Source organism: Cheilinus undulatus, linkage group 11 (assembly GCF_018320785.1).
Source record: "Cheilinus undulatus linkage group 11, ASM1832078v1, whole genome shotgun sequence".
Taxonomy (NCBI): domain Eukaryota; kingdom Metazoa; phylum Chordata; class Actinopteri; order Labriformes; family Labridae; genus Cheilinus; species Cheilinus undulatus.
Window position 1 is genome coordinate 9530287 of NC_054875.1, and position 16418 is coordinate 9546704.

The 16418-nt window shown below is 40.0% G+C and overlaps 1 protein-coding gene across 3 annotated transcripts in view; it reads left to right on the plus strand.

Annotated features, from left to right (window-relative positions):
• The window catches only part of tafa5l (TAFA chemokine like family member 5, like), a 175069-nt gene that overhangs the window by 77486 nt on the left and 81165 nt on the right, over positions 1 to 16418 (plus strand). The window contains exon 3 of one of the 3 annotated variants that reach the window (XM_041798343.1): positions 10698 to 11109. The exons of the other annotated variants lie outside the window; for them this stretch is intronic. Within the exon in view, the coding sequence (XP_041654277.1) occupies positions 10698 to 10843 (146 nt within the window). The 3' untranslated portion in view covers positions 10844 to 11109. Of the gene's footprint in view, positions 1 to 10697; positions 11110 to 16418 lie in introns of those variants that run through there. 3 annotated transcript variants of the gene reach the window in all.

Consider the following 16418-nt stretch of genomic DNA (forward strand, 5'->3'; position numbering starts at 1 on the left):
ACCTGAGTATTTTAATTCCTTTATGACCACAGTGTACCCAACATCAGATGGCTACTTTCAGCAAGGTAATGCACCATACCACAATGCTCAGATCATCTCAAACTGGTTTCTTGAACCTGACAGTGAGTTCACTGTACTCCGATGGCCTCCACAGTCACCAGATCTCAATCCAATGGAGTACCTTTGGGATGTGGTGGAGTTGGGGATTCACAACATGCAGAAAACTGCAGAAACTGTGGGATGCTATCATGTTAATAAGGACCACAATCTCTGAGGAATGTTTCCAACACCTTGTTGAAACTGCAAAGGGGGATCCAATCTGGTACTAGCTACGCGTACCTAATAAAGTGGCTGGTGAGTGTATGTCATAGTGGGAAAAAACCATGGTGTCTCTCTTCCCCCTAGTTTAACCACTATTAATTGGCAACATTTGGCACATATATAGGATTTCCCGTTAGCACACAGCAGTTAATTACCTAAATGTTTTAGCTGCAGAAACAGTGCATTGTAAAGTTAATGGCATGCTGTATACTTCTTGGTATTAGTAGTGATTCGGAGCACAGTGTTTACTTTGCCCCCAGCTGCTGCTTGACCTTTCTGAATCGTAGATTAAATGAGTGGGCGCTATCTGATCTTGTGTGTTTGCTCAACTTCTCACATGCAATATAAGGTACCAGTGCCTCACAGAACTCACAGGAACGACACATCTTTAAGTGCTATTTAAGCACCGCTCCTGTCAGTTATGGTGATTGACGTGCTGGTGGTTGGTTGGGGGGATTATAAATCAGGACTGGAACTTAAATAAACACTCAGAGGTTTGACTGATGTGGAATTGAGTGCACATACATGGAGATACCTGCCTAACACTTCAAAGAGCATAATTTCTTGACGTACTGAATATTTTCCTCACTATTTTGAAACCCACTCCATTAGTGAGGAACAGTAGCTGCTGCAAATGATCACCAGCTTTGTGCACAGATTTATGCTAATTCTGCTTTTTAAACTTTGTTAAATATTTCATGTTGTTTGCAGCATACCTTCCAAAAGCATCCAGGCAACTTTGTTCGCTGATTTAAGGTTGGGGAAACTCATTTGCACAACTATAATCACCAACAAAAGCTCATGGATTTGAGTCTCTGCTGTTTCCTGTAACACATAGAAACTAAAATCCAAGGCTTACATTTGAAGCAGCCTTTGGGACATTTCCAGATTTATAACTGTGTGCAGCTGGTAGTTTAAAGAAAACAAATGGAGAAATATTTGCATCTTCTTTGGCATCATGCAGCATTTACTTCCATAATGGCACACTGACAAGCGTTTTTAAGCCCTGCGGTGAATAAAGTTTGTGATGTGTGCCACCTTGCACAGATGGCTGCTGCTGTGCGACATGTTTTCTCTCCTTTTTCTTTATTTCTTTCAATTCACGGAACAATTTCTCGCCATTCGACAAGTGAGGAGTATTCTTCCACAAAATAACTTCCTTTGTTAGTCTTTTTCAGGACACATTTCAAGCTTTCCTGCCCTCTTTTTGTGCTGTTGTGTGTCACTGTTGTGAAGGTTTAGTCTGCACACTGTACACAGGAGGATTATGTGCTTTTTCCTTGCTTGTCTCCCTGCTCTCTCTCTAATCTGCTCCCCGACTCCCTCCCCGCTCTGTCTCCCTCTCTCTGCTCGGCCCGTTGTTGCCATGCCACCACATCACACTGTAATCGTATGAAGCCTGATGGCCTCCGCGATAAGAGCGTGCAGGCTGCAGGGAGACTGTTTATATGCCGGCTGCAAGCTCCTGCTTTCACACTCACTGAAATGATTATTGACACTAAATGAGCAAGAAGGTGATGTTAAAAGGAGATTACGAAAAGGGAAGGCTTTCATCAGATTTCAAAGGATTTATTACACTGCATATCTCCTCTGCAGAAAGACTCAGGCCTTCTTGTAAAATAAGCTTGCTTTATTTTTTTTAAATAGGAGATATTAAATAGTATATATTAGCATTTACTACAGCTGACCTGCTCCCATTTTAATCAGATCCTAATGCTGTTTCAAGGTGATGAAAACTCTCATCTTTCTCTGTATTTGCCTGTTGTGTTCAAGAATAAAGTCTAATATACATTCACAGCAGTCCACATCAGCACAGTCATGATGCATTCAGACTTTATTACAGACTCAGTGTGCAGCTGAAAGACCATACAAGAATCAGTAGTCAACAATAATACCAACTACAGTGCTCCCATTCCAAAAAAGTTGGGACTTGTGTAAAAATGTAATTTGCAGTGATTGTAAATCCTTTTCAACTTATTTTCAACTAACTATAGCACAAAGACAATACAGTTAATGTTCAAAATATAAAATGCATGTTTTTTCCCAATACAAACACATTCTGAATTTTAAGCCTGTAGCATATTCTAAAAAAGTTGAAATGGCATGAAACGACTGGGAAAGTTGTAGCCTAACACACCAGATAGACTGTTTCACTGCAGCACATCCATCTAGAAAATCTCCACAGTGTCTTCAGAGTGTTTGGTAAGGGCAGGATTTTTCATGAAACTCTTCAGTAGGTGATTGGACAAATGCTCTGTCACTTTCATTATAGCCAATCCGAGTGACAAGACAAAATTAGGTAGTTAATGTGAAGGTGGAGTTTGTTGGTGGATAAAGCTCAAGCCAAGGACAGTTAGGAAAAGTGCAAAAACATCTTCTTTGCCAAGGAAGGCTTTCAGTGTGGTTCTTTTATCAATGGATAAATGCTGTCTAGATCTGATTAAAACTGCCCATGAGCTACATCCGAGCCATTGGCTTCACTGGCTGCAGTTTATAATGGGGTGAGTATTGGCAAGAAGTTCACGATACGATACGCATCACAAAACTTGGGTCACGATATGATAGTATCACGATATGATACGCATCACAAATATGTCAGGATATCACGATATTGTGATATATTGCGATATTCTACACAGTTAACTAAGAAAAATATAGAGATGATGTATATGTAAATCACACAATACGTTGGTGGTGTTCCCGCTATATTTCCCGGCAGCAAGACAGAGCTTGCAAATGGCATTTCCTTTCTCTAACTCGCTGTTTGTGCTCACAAAAACGTGTGAGCAAGTCGTATTTCACTAACAACTCAGCTAAAATATGAATTTTTATTTTTTTACCAAAAAATCAATATTAAGAGTTGAAGTATCGATATTGTATCGGATGTAAAAGTATCACGATATATTGCCGTATCGATATTTTTTCACAGCTCTAGTTTATAATACGACTAACCATTGCAAAATCCTGAACTCATTTGATCTGTGTTTGTATGCCTTTAATTTATAGCTGAAGTAATCTCAAGACACATATCAAAGAGGGCAGGTCAAGACCATACTCTCTGATTTGGCTACTATAATAAAGACCAGCATTAATCACCAAGTAGTAGCAGTATTTAGCCCCATTATAGTGGTGAGAAAAGCCTTTCCTTTAACCCTCTTTGACTGGTGTTGTGGTATATGACAGGAAGCCCCTCTTGAAGTTCTCCATTGTGCCATTCTAATGATGCTATCCATGCCTTCATAGCCCTTACAGCACTTTTTTTAGTAGAAAAGGAAATTGGGTAACTTTTCAGGGTCTTAAAAGATTAAATCTACACCAGTAACTTTGACATTGAATGTCTTTTAGTCCATACTTTAATCCATTTTTCAACTATTTTCCAGCAGGCTTAGCATTAACCACCATACTGTTTCTCTACAGTGGTTGTCACATGGGCTGTGACAACCAATGTGACAACTATTCTGATGTCACGTCATGCTTTGAATAATGGCTCAAAAAACAGCCAATTCAAACAAAGAGCAAGGACGCTTTTTGTAAATATGAGGATATTGTGAAGACTTTTTTTGTCACAGAATGATTATTATTCCACTTTTTGGTCCCCAAGAGACAGTAGAAAATAATCAGTCAGGTTGGATGTGGGCCGTCAGTGGGTAGCCATTTTCATGTGGATCCAGGGATGCTCAATCGGTCCAAGTCAAGGCTCTGGCTGGGCCTCTTGAGGACGTTCACAGAGTTGTCCCTAAGTCACTCCTGTGTTGTCTTGGCTTCTGGTCACTGTAATGTTAGAAGATGAACTTTGGCCCAGTCTGAGTCAGTGAGGATATCTCTGTACTTTGCTCCATTTAACTCTTCTATAGAGAGGTGTGTATCTTTCTAGATTATGTCCAATCAATTTAATTCACCACAGATGAAATCCAGTCAAGGTAAAATTTAAGATGTTGGTTCCTGCTGTGCTGGGCTCAAGTGACACCTAGACAACATCTTCAGCAAATAGCCTGAACCCCTGTCTCAGAGCATGTTACAAATCATGCTGTTAATATATATAATAGCCTATCCACCATCATGCCCAGTAAGTTGGGCAAATGCACCCCACACTGAACAGAAATATGGACTTTGGTGGATTTCAGTGGAAGCAGAGTTAGCCAGCTTAATAACAGACAGTAAGATGATAAAGTTGTATATAATTGTAGCATTGGGGGTCAGGATAATTCATGCAAGGATCACATCACTGAGCCCTATATTTTGTCCTGGCCAAGAAAAATCTAGCTCCAAAAGTGCTGAAAAACTGTCTAACAGTCTAAAACCAAAATTCAGTCCCACATAGCGCTCAGTCTTTTCAAAGCAACTTTGCTTCAATTCTCCAGTGTCTTTAGGGATTAATTTTTGATTTTGCTTGACAGGGACTTTAAAAACCGACATTGTTCGGTGATGGATATGTACTGAGGCTGTAGTCATCAAAATAATTAAAGTAATTCTCTACTCTCGCTCCTCAATTTCCAACACAATCTACTCTCCCATCTCTCTAATAAAGGCATGAAAAGCCCTCCACTCCTCTTGAAAAAGCAATGTTAACGGAAGGAAATGTCAACCTCGGTGGTCATCTTCCTTAATGCTTGAGTGTTTTAGTGAGATGCCTTTTAAACTTCCTGCTGTCAACGGTTGTCAAGACAAATCAGCATTTTTCAGAGTTTGATGTTGTAATATAAAAAAATAATGCAACATCACAGCATGATGCCATGCTTACAAGAATATAAATCCTAGGCACCCAGTATTGGGTTTTCATCTGTTTTTAATCAGCAGAAAAGCAAGCAGACTCCTGCACTAAATTGCACAGATAAGTTGGCAAAATTTAAACATTACCAATGTATACGTTGTTTTGCAGTCACATGATCCTGAATGTCCATTGGGGGTCAGGTATTGGGGGACAGCCATAAGGAATGGAAAGTAATGGAGGAAAGTTAGTACTTAACAGATCTAAATGGACCTGTATGCCACAATCATCATTAGAAAATTTCATACATTGCAAACGTTTCCTACACTTTACAAAAAAGTAATTTTTACCACAGTTTAAATGATTTACATTGTGGTGGTCAGTAACACATACAGTATTACTCAGTCCTGCAGGTTAAGGTTTCCTGACGGGAGACAAGTCTAGAAGAGTCTTGTACTGAGTTAATAAACCTTACGGGGTATGTGGCTAGGTAATGATGAATCTTTCACGAACAAGCCTGTTCTACGAAACAGCTCTTTTACATGGTACCAGTGTTCATTTTGGCAGCTATTTTTAATTCTAGTCTTAGTCTTAGGCCGGCCACACACTAGATGATTTTTTAAATCTGGAACGATTTTTAGACTGTGGGAGACCACAGACTTCAGGACAATTTCCAAAGATTTTTCATCTTTATTCCTCTGAACGCTCACACTAGACGACTCAGCCAGACTGTCAGATCACTGGAGACCACACACCTGCCGACCTGCCTACGACCTCACATGATCACGTGACTACACAAAACAAAACAAAACACGTATGTCTGTCAATACCGTCTTGCTGTCTCTCCACAACAGGCTGTCCTGGCGTGTGTTACAGGTGAAGCAAAAATCATAATACAAGGAAAGATTCGAGATGAAATCATGGCTGAAATTAAGTTAAAGTTGTGTTCATGGTTGTGAGTGGTGAAAGTACGTATGATCTGGCTGTGAAGCTACCCTGTCTGCTTTATCTCATTGGTTGTTGTGGGTACTCCGTCAGTGGCACTACAACCTAGAATCGTACATATCAAACGTAGGGGGAGGCAAATCTTGCCCCAAATCAGGCTTAAAATCCTGTAGTGTGTGGCCGGCCTTTGTCTTTAGACGAAATGTCTTAGTTTTAGTCAAATTTTAGTCGATGAAAACTCAAGACATTTTAGTCTAGTTTTAGTCCTTACTTTTTAGTCTTTAGTTTTAGTTCAAGCATTTTCTTTTGCCTAAATCTGGTACGAAGTCATGGTACCAAACCTCTTTCAAACCTGGAGTCCCTGCTTTCTACAGCTGAGAGACAGACGGGATACAGCTGCATTGTTTTGTTGACAAATTTACCCACAGTAGAAAAATATCACAGATTTTGAATGTCTGACAAAAACTACTTTACATTTTAGTCAAGTTTTAGTCATTTTGACGAAAACTAAACTTACTTTTTGTCAGTTTCAGTCATCACAGATCTATTTTTGTGAGTCTAGCTTTTGTCATGAGAAGAAAAAGGCTGTCGACAAACATTTTCAGTCATAGTTTCAGTCGACAAAATGAACACTGACTGGTACCAAATGAAGAGCCTTTTGGAAGCCAAACAACCAGCTCTACTGAGATGAGCCAAATGATCTGGATCTCTGAAAAGAGACGGATTTGACAAAATTAGCCAAACTGGACCGCTTTGTGGAAACGGACCATAAACAAGTACTTGTCAAGGCTTTAGACAGAGGCTTTTCTAAAATTCTTACCTGCTGCGGTTTCTCTGACTTTTTAAAAACTATTTTTTTGCCAGAATATTTCACTGTTTTAGGGACAAAAAGGTATCTCAAGGAGCAGGAATATTTATATTTGTACACTTTGAATGTTTGGCATGGTTGTAAATGGCTCAAACATGGCCTTTTTGTAGAGTTTCTCTATGCAGAAATCACTTCTTGCCCCCCCATGGGATTTTTCTGCTGCTGCATGACGTCACCTGCAAAGAACCTGTTTGTGCAGTTTATACAGTTCTCTCTTTACCTTCTGGTTGAATTTTAGACTGAAGATATATAGGTTCTCTCTTTTAAGCTTTGGTATTTTTCAGTACCACTGATCATCACATAAAAGAGATTTCCAACCATTGGGAATTTGAATTTCTACCACCTGTAATGTTTTGATGCTGGATGTAACCAAGATGGTTTCATTTTCTGAGGCATCAAGTTGTCAAATAAATTTATACACAGGATATCTTCAGACAGCTGGAGGAGTATTGACTCAACTGTCAGAATATTTCACTCATACTCCTCTATCGAGGTCTCAAAAGTTATATTCTCAAAACATCATTTTATGCTCCCTGTAGGGCTGCTTTCTCAGAGTTTGACTGCAGAATGCAGAGGTGTCCAAAAGCTCCAAACAGACATTTTAAATCCATCTGTGCACATACCAAACATGTGGGGAAGGATGTTTGCCTGTTGCAGTCCTGCCTGTAAATACTATCATCATGACTCCCTTTTTTCAGTGGTAAAATGAGATCTTTGATCCCATATGAGACATCAAGATTATTATCTAAAAATATCCTGCATATTCAGAGGCTGCAGCCCTCGACACATTCGATGGGACTCCACACACTGATGCAGTGCTGACTGATGTCTAACCCGCTCTCCTCCCCACATTTCCTGTCTCTCCTCAGTTGTGCTATAAATAGAGCAAGTGAAATTGCTTTACAGAGTTATAAAAAACCCAAACATTGGAAACATTAAGAGTGTTTAAGGAGATATGACACTGAGCAAAATTAAGGCATTAAAATATCTAGAGGAAGGAATTTGACATGAGGCATAAATAAGCATAAACAGAGATTAGATTAAAGGAAAACAGTAAAAGAGATTGCAGAAGACATTAAAATTCAAAGCAAATACAATATATAAGAACAATTACTCAAAAATAATAAATAGTAATTATATTAAAAGATTAGATTTAAGTGAATAAGAAGTGTTTAAACTCAAAGTTAGTAATGAATTAAATTGTTTTAAGACCTCTTATTAGATAGCTGATGGGTTAGACAGTGCTTGGGAAGGGCACACAATCTGTCACATTCAGAACAGGCCAGTCAGGTAGTAGATGTGCGCTGTCCTTGACAGAAAACATGAGCTCCAAAGGCAAACCGATATTATCATGAATTATTGGGGATGTAATGATCCATCAGTGTATATCAGTACATCAGTTCATTGAATAACTATCCAATCACATTGATAGAAAGTCAGAACATCAATCTATACTGTCACCTTTAAGCTATACGTTGGTTTTTAATTCCTCCCAAATGGTTGTTGACAATTTCCGCCTGCATCATGTCCTCAATAAGCTAGCGATAGCAGTTGCTAACAGTCAGTATATGAGCTAAAGAGCATATCCACTCCTCTCTCAGCTGTGTGGATGTATTTCATACAGAAACTGCACCAGCGTTGTCAAGTAACTAAGTACAAATACTTTGTTACCTTACTTAAGTAGAAATTTTGGTATCTATACTTTACTGGAGTAATTATTTTTCAGCCTACTTTTTATTTCTACTCCTTACATTTTCAAGCAATTATAAAAAAAAAAAAAATCTGCATTTTATGACTTTTAACTAGCTCAAACGGACATTTGCTTTGAAAAATCTTTTTCTGAAAGGGCAGGGCTTATGTGACATACAATCCTTCTATTGGTATAAAATGTAGAGTGTTACTGCCTCTAACTGACTTTACTATTCAGAGACCACTCCCATCCTCTCCTGCACCTGCACTGCTTTGGCTCAGAAAACTCCGGCTTTAGTAACGCCAGTGCTTGAGACATTGGCCAAAACAGGTAGTGCTCAGGACCACCATGGTCCGCCACCACACTATAGCCTGCTTCAGGGGACTCTGGAGGGGAGAAATCCTCCACCTCAAGAGATTGCTCTGAGGCAGCAGTGCTGCAGGACTCTGTGTCACTTTCTGGCAAGGGGATGTTACTGTCACTCCAGCTTCATCTGGAAAACCCCGTCCTTTAAAAGAAGAAAAAAAAAAGAAAAAAAAAAAGTTATTTTCCCTCTCCCTTCACTCTACCAAACTGCTCACTTTCTGTGTATTTTTTGAAATCCTGAAGTGGGAGGAGTTAGCTCTAAGCTGGAGGTTCTCTTACACTTTAAGATAAAAACAACTGGAACTATGTTGTACCGGCAAATTATGACACTTCCCGTCTGAGATATGAAGTGTATCAGATGAGCGGTCTGTTAAAGTGGCTGTCAGAGATGTATGGCCTGTTGGACCCCCCTCCAAAAAATGACAATGTCTGCTACTTTAGGGTACATTAAGGTTAGATTTGGCAATTAAGCATAGCTTAGGGTGCTCTCTTGGTGGGTAGTTGACCACAAGCCCCTTGCCTGTGGTTGTCCCGAGGGCCTGAAAACTGCCTGCGGCCTACAGGCATATTAGCTGGGGTCAAAATGCCTAAACAAAAGAGATGCTGTTGAGCTTGACCTTGGTGCCCTGACCTTGTAAACCCTGAGCTCCTTACATGCCTTACACTAATGCACCAGACTGTATTTAGGAGTGGAGCTTGAATGTTTTATACTTCAACCAGTCAGCAAAACCATTAATTTCAGCAGAAGTGTTTCTAGACCCAAACAATGATTACTTTGAAATATAAAGCATCATAATCTCTGGCAATGGATGTAATGGTGGCAACCAGCACCACATCAAATTGGATTTTATGACCTATGTCAATAGTAATTTTAGAGGAAGGCATTTCTAAGCTAAGCTTCTGTGAAAACCATTTTTCATATAACTTTATCATCTGTGGTCTACAGTTTTCTGTGTAAAAATCTGCTTAGCTGTATATCGGTTGCATGGACCCTTGTGAGAATATTCTGGTGTTATCCCCAAAGCAATGCAAGTAGTGTAAGTCAGCAGTAAGTCCAGCATGAAACAACTTGGTAGAATTTCATCACTTTAAATCTAAGTACCTCTAGTCTAAAGCTGAATTTTATATGATGTAATCACTAAGACTGTTTCATTAGAGTCAATTGTGGTCCAACTGCTTGAGCCAAAGACAACCAGCCATAAAAACACTAAACAAGTAACGCCATTCTGCAAAAAATACAACAGAAGAAAAATGAGAGAATCACAGCACCAGCTTGCTGAACATTAACCACATTTGATTGTGAAGTATAGAGTCATTTGTTGCTTGGCTGCTGGCTGTATTTAAAATGTGTTTAATGTGAGATTTTTCTGTTGTCATAATTAGGAATGAAAAGACCATCAGGGCTCTGGTAGCAGGTTGTGCTGTGCGGCCGACAGAGGGCTGAAAATCTGGCCGCTACAAATTGATCCATGATTGAAGCTTAATTAACACAAAAAGCCTGTAAAAACCTGTTACTGTGTGTCTTGTGCCCGGCTAAGCTAGTTAGCTAATCCAATGGATACTTAACAAAAGAATCATCGGTATTATCTTAGCTGAATTAGCTGAAAAAACCTGAAGTGTATTGGTGATTTGAGCCTCAATATGTCCTCTCAGAGCAACGAACATCGCTTCTGTGTTTCTCCTTTTAGCATAGAGATACTGTCACTAAAACTGTGTCTTTTTGTTTCTCATCTAAATACATTTTAAATGAGCTGCCTGTGGCTTTAGTAAAAATTTCATGTTATTTTTTACTTCTACAGAGGCAGAGTTTCATCAGAATAACAGTGCGTGTGCTGCAGAGCTCAGCCTCCCGCCCGGCTCTGAGTCGCGTCTGGCAGTGCTGTGTTGTGCTGGGCAGGGCAGGGCTTGGCACTGTGCGCAGGGGGACAGATGGTCTTACATGTGATCTAGTTGGAGGTCCAGAGTCGTACTACCCCAGCAGGGACCCTGGCAGCTGACAAGCCTGGCCCCGACATCCGCGGTCCCTGGGTGGGACTCAAGCACTGACTTCAACAGGACGGGCCACCCAGGTGTTAACCAGACAGGCTGACTCTCTCTCTCTCTCGATCTTTGTCGCTCTTTTTCTCTCCTCCAGCTGTTTCACCTTTGCTGCTGCCACCATCACACACCGGAAAATGCTCAAACTCAACACTAAACAGATACCTATCATAATAAAACCACAACACCGGGAATAATTTTCCTCCATTTGCACCAGTTGAGTGATCCAACACGGCAGCTTTATTACAATAGCAGCATGTAGAAGATACTTCCACATGAAATATAACAGCCGACAGATATTTCAGACACTTTGAGCCCAGAGCTTCAAGTCAGCTCAGGATACTGTTAATGTGAATGTGGGCGGTTGTACCAACTAAGCGTTTTTAATGTGTCTACTATAATGTGTGCCAGCGTATCGGACAGATAAACCCAATGGATAAAGACAGGCTGCATCCAGACTGCAGGGATGCCTCTGTTGTTACCTCTTCATGATGATGAAGTTACAGTTTCTATAAAATGTATTCACCCCCCTTGGAAGTTTTACCCTTTTATTGGTTTCATAAAGCAGTCATGGGCAATATAATTTGGCTTTTGTGACCCCAAAAAATTACTAAAAAACACATTAATGCCAAAGTGAAAACAGATTTCTACAAAGTGATTTCAATTAAACAAAATATGTAATGTAAAATAGTGTAAATAAATATAAATACGAATATAAATATAAATATTCACCCCCTTCAAGTCAGTGTTTGGTAGATGCACCTCTGCCTGCAATCACAGCACTGAGTTTGTGTGTTTAGGTCTCAGTCAGGCTTGCACATCGGGACACTACAATGTTACACCATTCTTCTCTTCAAAACTGCTCAAGTTCTGTCAGGTTGCACTGGGATCAGGCCTGGACAGCCATTTTCACAAATTCTCTATTGGATTGAGGTCTGGGCTTTGACTCGACCACTCCAGAACATTCTCCTTGTTGTCTTTAAACCGTTTCTGTGTAGCTTTCGCTGTATACTTCTGGCCATTGTTTTGCTGGAAAATAAGCCAGAGTTGTCTTGCAGATTGAATAAATTGTGCTCCAGGATTTTCCTAGATTCATTTAACCCACTACCTTTAGAAGCCTCCCAGGTCAGGCTGCTGAGATGCATCCCCCCAGCATGATGCTGCCACCACCATGCTTCATAGTGGGGATGGTGTGTTTGGTGTCTTGTCTGATGGCCTAAAGCACCATTTTGGTCTCATCAGACCAAAGAACTTTCTTCCACTTGACCATGGAGTCAGGCTGTTATACAAACAGATTTAACAACCACAGAACAATCTTTTCACAGGTTAACAAAAATACAGATAATCACTAAATCTAGAGCTTTGTATTCACAAACTTCTACATGATTCAGTTTCTCATCCATCACTGATAAACCAGGCTAATGTGTGCCTTCAGGCTCTGCATTGTGTACTTGAAATCAGGTTCACATGAACATCAGGTAATCCAAATTTTTGCACATATCATGGTCGCCATGGTTCGCGTTATACAGTTCCCTATGGAGTTTACTCATCAAGCAGCGGGCCTTGGTTTGGGGCTAGGATGTCACGTGCTTTGTTGCTCTGATTGGCTCATAAAGATGTGACAGACAGAACGTTCATCCAATCACCCTCCGAGTTTTTTTTTCAAAAGCTCTGCCCTTTCCTAAATGCTGTCTATGAGAGATTTACCAGATAGATGTGTGAAACAAATCCATCTGACGTGCCTGGTTACTGACTTATAATTTTAATGATCTTTTTTCTGAGTTGCTCGGAGTGTTCTTTTGTCTTCATGGTGTAATGGTAGCCAGGAATACTGAATAACCAGTGACTGTATCTTCCGGTCACAGGTGATCCATATTAGCTGGACCTCTGCTGAATGAGATCGGTCACTTTAAAGGGGGTGAATATTTATGCAGCCACTTATTTTACATGACATATTTTGGTTTAAATGATATTAATTTGTAGGAATCTGTAACTTTAACATTAAAGAGGGTAAAGGTTAAAGGTTTTCTGTGTATTTTTTGTAAAAAAAAAAGAAAATGTGTACCATGAATGATTTTTGAGACCAATGAGAGGGTTGAACATCCAAGGGAGTGAATACTTTTACATGCACTGTATCACAGCAAACCAACACTGTGCGTCTTCTCCACAGCTTACGGCACCAGGAAAAATTCATCAAGTCATCATAGATCAAGTCACGCCGTCATGGATGGCATTGAAAAAGTAACAAGGGCGAGCTATCGAGTGCCCGGATACTGTAGCAGCGGCTGAAAAATGCATTTATTTTAGCCAACCTCCGCGACTCTGGGTTGGCCCGGCTGATACACTCCACGGTTAGTCAGCACTCCACCCGCTTTGCCAGCTCAGCTTTTATTCCCTGCCCTGGAAATTGAGTTTTGCTGGCCCTGTAATGTACTCAAAACTACATCTGCAACTGACTGATAAATCTACGCTTTGTTGCGCCTGACGGATGGCTGTGAAAATGAAAATTCACCACGGCATGTTGCTGTGTCAGGAAGAAGGTCACTTTAAATTTTCTTCTGCTCACTGAAGGAATCTCTGCTAAGGGTGAAGCCAAAATGACCATTTTGTCTGAGGTTTTTAAATATTTTCTAAGCCTTTTCAGCTCAATGAGAAGCAGGTTTCTGGTTTGCTTTGTTCCACTGCTCTGCCTGCCTGAAAAAGCACCACTCTCCTTACAATGTGTCAACAATATCTATTATTTGCTGGAGGAGAAATGCTTTATATCAACAAAGCGGGTAATTTTGTTCGTGTGTGTCCTTACATACAGAAGGGTGCAGCTCAGCCGGCTTGATAAATACCATAAGATGACAGATCTTTATTGCAGAGCAGCGGCCGGGGTTCTGACACTCCGAAGACCAATTTCAGCCTGTTAACAAGGCCTGCAGCAGGGATACCTCACAGCAAAATGTCACAAGACCTCCCTCTCCACACCTCCTTACTCTCCCTCTCTCTGCCACTCCCTCCCTCGCCTCTCCTGTGGACATTCAATGAATTGTAGTTCCTCTCTTTCAATTTGCCGGCCATGTTACCTCGTTCCACAATGTGCTGCCCCCCGGGGGATCGTGGGGAGGCAGGAGCAGCGGCCCTGGCCAGGTCCGCAGAGAGCTGATAACCTTTCAGTGTTGCTTTAGCAAGCTGTGTAAAGAACAATCAGTGCTTATCAGCATCGACTACAGGCGAATGCTAATTCAATGTCATGCAGTCAGACTGCAGAGGGAGAAGTGGAGCGTCACTGGATTTTCCTCTGACAGCTTCATGTGTCCAGCAGACTTCTTGACGTTATTCTAATCTGTAATCCTCTCCCTCTTATCTGTATTGGGATATTAGTAATTAGCACTTTAGTATTAACAATTTGTGCAAATGGATTCCAAAATCAAAACAAGTTATTTCTCAAATCTCATTTAGCTTCGTTGTCCTTGGCCTGACAAGTTTCTCAGTTTATTTTGCACAGAGTTTTACTTGAATGTGGAATATGAGGAGTCTGCAGTCAGCAGAGAAATGCAGAAAATAATAGTGGAAAAATATCAAATATAGCACGACAAGTAGGGATGGGAAACATTTATTTTTATTGATACAATACCCTTACAGATACTCCTTATCAATCTCATAAAGCCTACAGATTGACTTTTATTTTGCATATTTCAACATTTGACAAGTGATGTGATTTCTAAGTTAGCAGCAGTAACACGTTACACTACTGTGATAAAGACAAGCATAATGTGATTACAGTTGTCTGTGGTTCAGGAGTAGTTCTGTGGCTTCACTCTAAAGGCCCGAACAGTTTTTTTTAAAGACTCTGCCCTTTCCCAATCACTGTCTATGGAAGGTTTACCAGATGGATGTATGAAACAAATCCATCTGGCGTGTCAGGTTACTTGGCAACCTGACCTTGCATGATATTCTAATTATTGATATGCACCTGTATGGAATGTTGCCTACTATACATCCACCTTCAAGTGTAACAACTCTGCATCTTTGCACAGCCTAGTTTACAGCCCATAATAAGTCTGTAGCCTAGTAACAGGGTAACAGATGGAATACCTTTACATGTACCTGTTAATATGCAGAGGGATGCATTACAAGACACAACTGTTTCAATAAAAACAATATAATGCAAACTTCTGAGCTGATATCATTTAATTTACTTCAATTAAACAGATTCAACACAGCAGGATAATTTCTGCAGTCTTCTCTGCCATCTTACTACATAAGCAACACACCATTTCAATGAGATAGCTTAATAACTGCATAGAGCAGTGATTTTCAAACTTTTTTCACCCAAGACACACCAAAGGTTAATCCAAAATCCCAAGGCACACCATATTTATATGAATACAAAATAGACTTTTTAAATAATGTTACAGTCAAAGTGGCCTTCAAGGGGGGATAAAGGGGAGAGCTTTCTGGGGCCCAGCCATCTGGGGGGTCATGGAGATGGCAAAAGTAGGCAAAAGGTGGTAAAAATGGGTGAAAAGTGATGAAAAAACATGGCTAAATTGGGAAAAAAGTGGCAAAACAAAGTCATAAATGGGCGAAAATTGGTACAAAGTGGCCAAACAATGGGTTGAAATTGGCAGAGACTTGTTGAAAGTGTTAAAATTAGGGCTGTCAATAGATTAAAATTTTTAATCGCGATTAATCTCACAAATTCCATAGTTAATTCACGATTAATCTCAAATTAATCGCACTTTTTTGTCTGTTCTAAATGTACCTTACAGCACTATTTCTCAAGATTTAAATACCCTTATCAACACAAGTGGACAAAAATGCTTTCTTTATGCAAATGTTTGTTCATGTCAACAACCCAAAACAACAACAGATATAGTCCAGAAAATTCTCTAGTCTGAGCTCAAAGATACTGACTGCTGCAAAAATATGCTGAGAGCATAACATGGTAAACTCAAGCCACAACAGATGGAGATACTGACCTTAACATAACATTACTGAAGAATACCACAATGTAGAGTCAAACTTTAGACTTCTAGAAGTTAACTCCTCTGTTCTCAGCAGCTGAACACCAAACAACAGATCTCATCATCACACATGGACATAAAGAAGTCAAGTCTCTGCTGAGAGCTCAGCAGTAAGGCACAGACACATCTAATGGTGTTTCACTGTTCTGATGTGAGTAAGGTGGACACGTCTGCCCTGCTCAAGAGAAAAAGCAAGTAATTACTTAAAAAAATGTCTGCTATTATTTATCATATTTTTACTTTCAAACTAAAAAATGTAGTCCAAATGTAAAATAAATGCTGACAGCAAGAAATGACTGTCATCAGTCCAGTAGATTTACTGGAATGATGTCAATAAACACACATGTGAAGCCTCTTTTCAAAACTCATGAACACACAAAGTAAAAGAAGTCTCAGTGGAGAACTTTTAAGGTGTACTAAGAGGACTTAACCATCTCTTCATTCTTCAGATCATAGAAGAGCTACAGA